This window comes from Simochromis diagramma, unplaced genomic scaffold (genome assembly GCF_900408965.1).
Source record: "Simochromis diagramma unplaced genomic scaffold, fSimDia1.1 OVJJ01000293.1, whole genome shotgun sequence".
Taxonomy (NCBI): domain Eukaryota; kingdom Metazoa; phylum Chordata; class Actinopteri; order Cichliformes; family Cichlidae; genus Simochromis; species Simochromis diagramma.
In genome coordinates, this window is record NW_024386801.1 from 17,263,100 (window position 1) to 17,272,548 (window position 9,449).

General features: G+C 42.4%; 1 protein-coding gene across 1 annotated transcript; it reads left to right on the forward strand.

Annotated features, from left to right (window-relative positions):
* Positions 1–93: 93 nt before the first annotated feature.
* Positions 94–8,915, forward strand: tmem168b (transmembrane protein 168b). Its single transcript, XM_040026258.1, has 4 exons — positions 94–3,011; positions 3,113–3,255; positions 3,403–3,677; positions 7,419–8,915. The coding sequence occupies exons 1-4, from the start codon at positions 1,878–1,880 to the stop codon at positions 7,964–7,966; spliced, it is 2,100 nt and encodes a 699-aa protein (XP_039882192.1). The 5' UTR covers positions 94–1,877; the 3' UTR covers positions 7,967–8,915.
* Positions 8,916–9,449: the final 534 nt, after the last annotated feature.

The following is a 9,449-nucleotide window of genomic DNA, read 5'->3' on the forward strand; positions in this document are numbered from 1 at the left end:
GCTAAGATTTTTATATTTAAAAAAAAAAAAAAAAAATCAGTTGTTTACAACTTAGAACGTTATGAAGAGTCCGCGACTCTCTTTTACAACTTGATCAGGAGTTCTTCATCTTCCTGTTTCATTCCTATACAGAAATAGTAGTTGTTGTGGTTTTTTTTTTTTTTTTTTTTAAACATTCAAACCCCATGGCCGCAGAGTTTTTAATTAATAATATTAAAAAAGGAGTGTTAGTATTTTTGTAAGGAAGGGATGTCATATTTATTTTACATTGTGGGCCCCGTACAGCCCACTTTGATGGGGCTAGACCGTCGAGTAGGCCAGAGCAGTGAAACTCCCCTTTCTGTCGGAGCAGACACATTTAACTAAACTTTTAATCCCTGAGATTATGATAATATAAGGAAAAAGTGCAATTTCATGATAGAATGTGTAAAATAACAAAAGGTTCTTGTAGCTTATTACCCAGATTTATAAAATCTAAAATTATCAGGTTTATAAAATTTAACAACTTTATAAAGTCTCGTTTTGTTAATTCAGATTTTTTTTCAGACCCACTTTAGAAAAACTAAAATTTCTTCAGTAGATGGTGAAGAAATTGGTGATGTGATGGAATTTTTGGTAATTTCATTGTTTAACTATTACATGCACCACACAAAGATAAAGTCTTATGAACTCCTTCAAAGCCATCCAGTTATTGTCTTTGCCAGGCTGGTTCTGACCCTCGCACCGTATGTTTGACACCCCTGTAAAGTGATGGGAGACCTCTAATCTCTAAAGGGTTATCTAAACACATATATGCGGTCAAAAGAGTGACTGGTAGGGTCTCACATTGAGCCCACACAGAAATCAGAACAACTTAAGTGTGCTTTAAACAATGCTCATCCAAAGTCTCTAAAGTTGTAGTGGAGAGAAGCAGAAATGCAATTGTTCATCTGGTGTTTTAATAATAGTAGCAGAGTTCACTGACTGGCACGTTGGTCCAAAGTCTTCCATAAGCGTTCAACTAGGGTTAAAATTTTGGGAATATGAAGCTATGCAACTCACATAATTTTCATGCTCGTCAAACCATTTAGCGACCCCTCGTGCCCTGAGGATAGAAGTAAAATCATGGAAGAGACCGCTTCCATGTCCACAGGAAAAAGGCGATTACTAAAAAAAAAAAGTTAATTAAATTGTAAATATCTACAAGGGAAAATGTAGGCCTAAACCATGTCGGGGGAAAAACGGCAACAAACTGGATTTTCTAAATGCAGGGGTCAAATAATCGGATCTTCCTTGAATGTGTCACTTGTTAGTTCCTGCCAGCACGGAGAAAGTTTACTTTACTGTTTTTGTCTTTGTTTTGTTTTGGCGGCGGGGGGTCTTATCTTAGTTTAACTGAGCGAACTCATTAAATAAATAAATAAATAAATAAAAGAAAAAACTGCATCAACAATACGGTTTGGACGTTTGAACTTTTCAACACCAATTCTGACCCTTTATGCTTACCGTAGTCTTAGCACAATCATGGCGACTGTCATCTGACTGAAAAGTTTTGATGTGAAACTTTTTGAACTGATGTCTTTCACAGTCCCGCTGGCTGGCGTCAGAATAACCCAACTGCGATCGTTTATAATCGTGCCAAACGTCAGATGGAAGAATACAAACAAGTGACATCCAAGATGTGAGTGTTTTGACCGCTGACACTAATCGTCCTGAAGATGTGCCGCTGAGGAGCTAACGCCAGCTAAGCTAGCTACTTTCAACAAGTTAGCCCGCTGGCTAAACCGAGTTTGAATGTCGCGGGATTTCAGATGTCACAGCGGACAGCAGACCGGGTAATATCTGACTTAAATGCCATTTTTTGGTTTCAGGTCGTTGGTATTTAATTTAAAAGGAAAATGTGTCGTTTTCTACGTTACTGTGTCAGTCACTGCCTTCACGCAGCGATGACCCGGCTGGAGGAAGTCAACGGAGAGATGAGCATGTGGTCATCAGTCCGGTGGCTAGGCTACTTGTCCGGGCTTAACCTGCTCGTGGCCCTGTGCATAGGTCTCTATGTCCGGTGGGAAACAAGCGCGGAGTCCGCTCTTCTTGTCATTTTTGTTTTGGCCCTGGTTGTCCTTGGAATAGCCATTGGCCTCTACTACTACAGTATGGAGAGGATGAGCCTCAGCATCCTCCACCTGTGGTTCGGTTTTTTGCTGGGTCTCCTGTGTTTCCTCAACTCCCCCGCCCTGGACGTCGACGTCAGGGAGCAGGTTACCAACTACCTGCTGCTGGCCAGCGTGGCTATGAGGACACTGTGGGCGCTGCTGGAGAGACTGGTTGGATGTGCTAGGTATCGCCCTGCCTTCTTGACCTCCGCGGAGCGCCTGGAGCTAGCTGGCTTTGCGATCGCCAGCACCGCGCTGCTCATTCAGAAGTCCCTGAGCGTGATGGTGCTCGTGGTCGCTCTGGGCACGGTCATGGTTGCGCTGCGGATGAAGGCGCTCCTGGCGCTCGCCAACCTGGCGTGCTTCGCTGTCATCACTGCCGTGCTGTTCTTTAAGTCTCTGAACATTACCACCAACCCGTTCGCCCTCTCCTGCTTCTTCAGCCAGCTCATCTGCGACCCTCTGCTCGATGTCTACTTCAGCGGTCTCTCTGTGACCGAGCGCTGGCAACCGTTTCTGGTGTGGAGGGGGCTGTGGCGCCGGATCTCCCTCCTGCCCCTGCTGGCGGTGGAGGTGAGCTTCATCGTCCTTTCTGCTGGGAGACTTTCAGACCTGGAACAGTGGTACCGCACGATCCCAGCCTTCGTGGTGTGTGCGCTCTTCTGGGGTATTTGCCACATGGTGTTTGTCATCACTGTGTGGGGTTTTCACTCTAAGCTCAGCGAATGCCAGAGGCTGTGCTGGTCCCAGGGGTCGGAGGTCAGCGGCCTGGACAAGGTGATGGCCTCCAAAGGCATGCGACATTTCTGCCTCATCTCTGAACGCCTGGTGTTCTTTACTCTGGTGTCCACGGTAGCTGTGGGTGCTCTGTGCTGGCAGGTAGGTCTGTCTCAAAAATGCTTTACTGCTGCAGCACACAGGTTATTCTGTTTCCTGTTTCATTTTTTCCTTTACGTGACTCTTGTAAATTTGATCGGCAGGCCAAAAACAGTTTGTTTGTGAGCACTTTCCTGCTCATTCTGCCCCTGGAGTCTCTGTTCCATGGACTCTTCCATGAGCTCGGGAACACCCTGGGAGGAACATGCGTGGGCTATGCAGTGGTCATTCCCACCAACTACTGCAGGTAGAGGTCCAGCGTTGTATCTGAGAATTAGAAACATCTTCAATTTAGACCACATTCAGATTCATGTTTGGATTTACATCATTGCTATTCTGTGCGCACAAATGAAATGGAATTCTGAAAGTGGCATAATTCTCCTTCCTGTTACAGTCCTGACGGTCAGCCGATGCTGCTGCCTCCAGGCCAGGTGCATGAGTTGAACAGGCGCTCTACGGGTATGTTGAACAACGTGCAGCGGTTCTTTGCCCACCACCTGATTGAGACGTTTGGCTGTGACTATTCCACCAGCGGGGTAACCCTGGAGGCTCTGCAGTCCAAGATGAAATCCTTTCTGGACCTCCGCACCCCAGACGGCCCACGCCACGACACCTATGTAATCTTCTACAGTGGCCATACGCATCGCACTGGCGAGTGGGCGCTGGCAGGTGAGAGAGGCTTTAAGTTGAAGCAGTCATGATTGGGACTCTCTTTTTTCTAAACCTGCGTATGTATTTGAATAAAAAAAAAGTTTGGCACTTTCCAAAAAGGAAACCTGGGTTGTTGTAAAAACATATATTTCTAACCAAATATTGAATTGAAGTTTAATTTATTTGAGTATAAAATGCTGTTTTGTTTATTAAATAGCCAGAAATATTAGGAAAATGGATATTAATGCATACTACATCCTAAATATACAATCAGTCATGCATATGTCTGTAGGTACTCCACCCAGAGGCCAATTTTGAACTAGCAAAAACCCTGGCAGTAGGATAATGCAAAAAAAAAAGAAAGAAAAGAAATAGAGGCCTCTCCCAGGCCTCTGGCAGAGGACCCGAGCTTGAAGGATTAACCGCCCACAGGGGCGAGCGGGGAATTTTTATTTATATAGAGCAGGGCGATATGGCCAAAAATATTTATCACGATATATATTTGAAAATTTGCGATAACGATATAACTGACGATATAATTGATGCGAGACAAAATACAACTCCACAACATTACTAGCGCAAAAAGACAACCTTCCATTTATTTTCACTTAAACAAGAAGCTGGTTTTTATGTACATTAAAGCTTTGTAAAAATTTAACAGTGCAAATGCAAATTCCTTGCTGAAAGTTTAACCAAAAGGCATTTCCAGTAGAAATGGGCTGACATATCCTGAGCATAACCATGTATAATATCCACTGAAGTTAAAAAGAGGTGCTTTGCAACATTAAACTGCAGTGTGCAGTACGTATTTTTCGGACCATAAGGTGCACGGGATTATAAGGCACATTAAGCGAAACAAAGCAGTCAGATAAATCAAACTTTATTAAACTCATTCTTCTTGCTTCCTCCACTTCTGTACCATTGATTCATTAATGTTGAATTCTCTGGCAGCTGCTCTATTCCCATGTTATTGCAGTATATTAATGACTAACCTTGTATTGTGGATGGATTATCTCAGTTGTTCTCCTGACTGAAGTTTGGTCCGTTTACAGCATCCTGCCATGCGATTGCATTTGTCTCTAACCATGAGGAACCTTCACGTTAACTTTTATAAGTGGAAAAGTGTTAGTGTTCGTCCTCCAGCTTCACTGTTTATGTTATGCTAACATAGCTGTGTCGCTAGCGATCACGTAGCACATCATTATATACCAGCTAGCCCAACTTCAGTAACCCTACAAACGTCACTGCTGTTTACTTTCCTGTCTTCATTTATGTTGGAAGTGATAGCAGAGCTGTACGTTTGAATTTTTTCAGAAATCTCTCAGTCAGAACATGCAATATCATGCTTAGGTAACTAGCGAAACTAGCGAGCTAACTTCCGCTAGCTTCCTGCTAACTTCTAACTCCGTTAAATGTAATAAATTTTCTTTTCATGGATGCCTGGAAGTTAAACTTCATAGTTACACCTGGTAAAGCAGCAATGCTGATCGTTTTATTAAAGATGAAAGAATTTAGACAGTTCTTAACTCTCAGTGATGCTGCAGTGTTCGTTTGACCACATTTAAGAGCATCTTAGTCCGACAAATACGACAATAACAACGGCCGCTTGCATGTTCTGCAAAGAAATGTGCTTTGTCGTGTATCTGATGGACAAACACCAAACCAGTTCCACATCACTGAAGTTGCACCATTTTTACAAACCAATTCTGGTTCATCTGTTTCACTCAACAATCGGCCATGTGCGTATGAAAACAAAGGCACTGCGCATGCGCGTTTTACTCATATTCTATCGCGATATTTCATTTTCCTATCGTTGCCTAACATTATACCGGTATTACCGTGAACGGTATAATATGGCCCAGCCCTATATATATATATATATATATATATATATATATATATATATATATATATTAGGGGTGCAACGATACACAAAATTCACGGTTCGGTTCGATACTTTGGTGTCACGGTTCGATATTTTTTCGATACAAAAAAATGTTCATGCATTTTTAATTTGTCATTTATTAAAATTATAAATATATATTTTAACTCAAAAGTACAGTTTTTAAATTTAACCCTAACCCTTGTGCGTGTTTTTTATTTTGACAGCGAATGCGCACCTGCGGACCACTTATGTGCAGCCCTGGTTATTTAGCTCATCATAGTGCAGCCACAGAAATTCTTTTGTCCATGAAACCATAAAGCTGCACTTTCTTTTTGCCTTATAGTCTGATTTGTCATAACTTCTCCGTTTTGTGGTAAGCTTTTCTTTGGCTGTCACTTCTTCACCCTGACCTGTCTTATTTGGCTCAGCAGAACTGAAATGCTTTTACACGCTCACTCACATAAGCTCAGCGATTCTCTGCGCGATCAACCTCTCACATGTTTAAGCTGCGGGAGATTTCACTTGTCATGTTTGCATAGTAAGCTAACGATTGATAAGACAATGTCAGAGGAATTGGTGCACAAATTATCATCACTCACAGATCAGTGCTGTCGCTCTCTATACACAGTTCGCACGATTGCAAAGTGAAAGCAAAAAAACAAGCGCAAATTCAAACGCGACTTCAATATGTCACATATTGACAGTGGCTCACCGATGCCAATGACATAATTACCCAGCTACATTTCTGAAAGAATGCAAAAGCATTGACATATATTTTTCCTACAATAGCCCGACGGGCAGGGAAGAGATAGATTTTGGTAGCCCGACTGAAAAAATCGCTAGCTCCGGGACGTCGGGCTAGCGATATTGCAAGCCCTGTATCTGATTGAGGAATCACTCATCTTTGGAAAAGAGAGTTTATTACAGAGAAATGGCTCTTTCCAAAATAAAAGCTATACTATACGCTTCTTCTGGGCTATATTCTCAGCAGCATAAGGAGAATCATGTGCTAACAGCTGTCTAAATGACTCGGCTAAAGTTAGTAGCATGCTTGCTTTTTTTGTCTGCTTCCACTTGTCTTTGCACTAGGATGATGTCGGCGTAAATGTGCAGTCATATTCGTTGTGTTCCCACTAGTGCTTTCAGGTTAATCTCGTTGAAATGACCTTAACCCCACAACACGGCAAATCTCCGTTAACGAGCTACCGCCGATCGCCCCGTGCATGGGGCTAGACGGCAAACACGTTAACGAGCTAACTGCGCTAACACACTAGTTCACACCAATGGGGCATTGAGCATTGCATGGCACATCCAACATACTGTTTTACTTTAGTCCATGACTCGCGTACCTTCAGGGTCATACGTCACATGAAAACCAAAATAATTCCAAACGCCAGATCTGAATGAGGTTCAATTTGCCTGTTGCAAGTAGAGCTTAACTTCTGTCTCGCTAGCTTGCCCTGCTCTCTTCCTTCTGACTATGCTGTCTGTGTTGAGCGCTCAGTGGATCTGCGCTCGACAGTGCAGCCTAGGCGGAGTAGTCGAACACAGATTCACTGAGCGCTCAACACAGACAGCATCGTCAGAAGGAAAATTGATAAAATAAATTACAAATGTTGTATTGTTCGATACATATGCGTACCGAACCGAAAGCACTGTATCGAACGGTTCAATATCGATACGAATATCGTTGCACCCCTAATAAATAAATAAATAAATATATATATATATATATATATATATATATATATATATATATATATATATTTTTTTTTTTTATTTATTTATTTATTTATTTATTTATTTTTCCCTCAATTGAACTGAGAATGTGTGCCATTGTTTTGGAATAATCTGTTTCATGCGCACATCTTTAGGTGGAGACACTCTACATCTGGATCACATCTTGGAGTGGTGGAGGGAAAAGAACACCAACTTCTGTTCCCGCCTTGTTGTGGTGCTCGACTGTGACAACTCTCTGCCATGGGTGAAGGCGGTTACGAAGGTGGAAAACCTGTATGTTGCCATCCAGGGAGCGACGCTCTCCAGAGCGGCGGACGTCGAGCTGCATGACCTGCTGCAGCTCGGAGACTTCACCTCCGAGTGGGTGGAGTACAACTGCAACTCAAACAGCAACATCCAGTGGTCAGAAAGGGGCAGGGCGGTTTCTGCTGCTTACGGCATCTCCAAACACTGGGGCGACTACATGCTGCACCTACCAACAGGAAGCGACGTCACCAATCACTGGAGCATGTACTTCCCCCGGGTTACCTATCCCGTGGTCCAGCTGGCGCTGTGGTGCGGCAGCCTGAACCTGCTGTGGACCTGCAGCGCCTGCCTGCGATGTCTCAAGAGACTCAAGCTCAACTGGTTTCCACCAGCAATACTGGACACGGGGCAGGGCTTCAAACTGGTCAGATCATAGAAATATGTGTGAACCTGTTTTTATTTGAAGAATATATTTCTAAAAAATATTTTCTAAAGTTTATTTTGGTTGATGTTGTTAGGTTTGGGGGTTTGTTTGTTTTATTTTTTAATTCTTTTTGTATCCCAAAGATGGGCAGCTGTTGGATTATAAGATTGTTAACCAGAATCCTTTCAAGTTACTTTAAAATAAGCCAGTTACTGATTGGGATGTTGACAAAGTTAAAGTGTCTGAAAAGCAGTTCTGTTAATCTGTGACTGGATTCGAAGGTCTTATTCTTTCTTCCCCAGACATTAGACAAATACACAATGCAAGGCGAGACTGAACATGGACCCTATTTTGCACATTTTAGCACCGTATTGACTGTTAGATCTGAGCCACCTCAGTTTTCTGCACATTCACACAGGTGCCTTTTAGCTTCACCAAAACTCAGACTTGCTAGGCTGATTGTTTTTAACCTTAAACCAAAGAGTCGACGGTACGTTTTCAGAGGAGGATCTCAGGCATAAAAGCTGTTCTCTGCACTCTTCAGCTGCAGGTTTTGCTATTATTATTCTGTTATGATGAAATGATTCCTCGTACATTTTTCTGCACTCCTACAAATATTTTGTCACTTGTTGCTTACTGTATGCTTGAATGCACTGCTTTGTCTGTTCTAAACAATATTTTAGAATGCCTTTTACCAGGTGATCTTTAAATCCACTCCTGCTGCTTCCGGGAGTCCTCAAAGACTTAATTGTACCAATGCACTACAAGCCAGGTACCGGAAGACCTGCAGTCTCTCTTGTAATGGACCACAGGAATTTGTTTTCTTCCTGGGGGTTTATTACAGTTCACTGAACTATGCAACTGTATGCCAATAGGCTGTGTGTGTGTGTATAGAAAGGGATTCATGGGAAGAAAACCTGTTGGAGCTATGCAATAAAAAGTCAAATATCACTCTAATGTATGAACTTGCTTATCTCCTTATATTATTTTTTAAAAAGGGGTATCATTTCATCCATCTCCTTAGTCTTTTGTCCAGTTCAAAGTTGCAGAGGTGCTGTTACTCATCAGTGCCATTGAGTCCGCTTGGATTCTGCTTATTTATCAGTTCTGATTACTGAGGTACCACTGTTGTTCTTTCCCAAAAGGAACTGATAGTCGTCAGGATATTTTATTCTGGTGGATTGGATAGTTTGGAACTGACAAATGTTGAAGACTTCTTTTTTGCATGCCCACTATCTTGTGATAATTTGGCGGCAGCGCAATGGTGATACTATTTATTTGCAATGTTTATCTTGTGTAAAATCCATAATCACAAGTAACTTTATAGAAAACTGAGGAATCTGGAAAGCTGGCAACATTTCAAACTTCAGAAGAGAAAAAGTGTGTATGCCACAGATGTGTGACAAAGCATTTTAGTACCGGTAGTTGCTTCCCAAGTTTTGTGGCAGTTTCCCCTTGTAGACGCACATGTCCAGCCCGTCTAACGAGTACATCA

Excerpts from the sequence above, each read along its gene's own strand:
- tmem168b (XM_040026258.1), top strand. The coding sequence starts at position 1,878 with ATGTGTCGTTTTCTACGTTACTGTGTCAGTCACTGCCTTCACGCAGCG. Across the intron at positions 3,012-3,112 it reads TGGGTGCTCTGTGCTGGCAG|GCCAAAAACAGTTTGTTTGT; the intron begins GTAGGTCTGTCT and ends TTTGATCGGCAG. Across the intron at positions 3,678-7,418 it reads TGGCGAGTGGGCGCTGGCAG|GTGGAGACACTCTACATCTG; the intron begins GTGAGAGAGGCT and ends GCACATCTTTAG.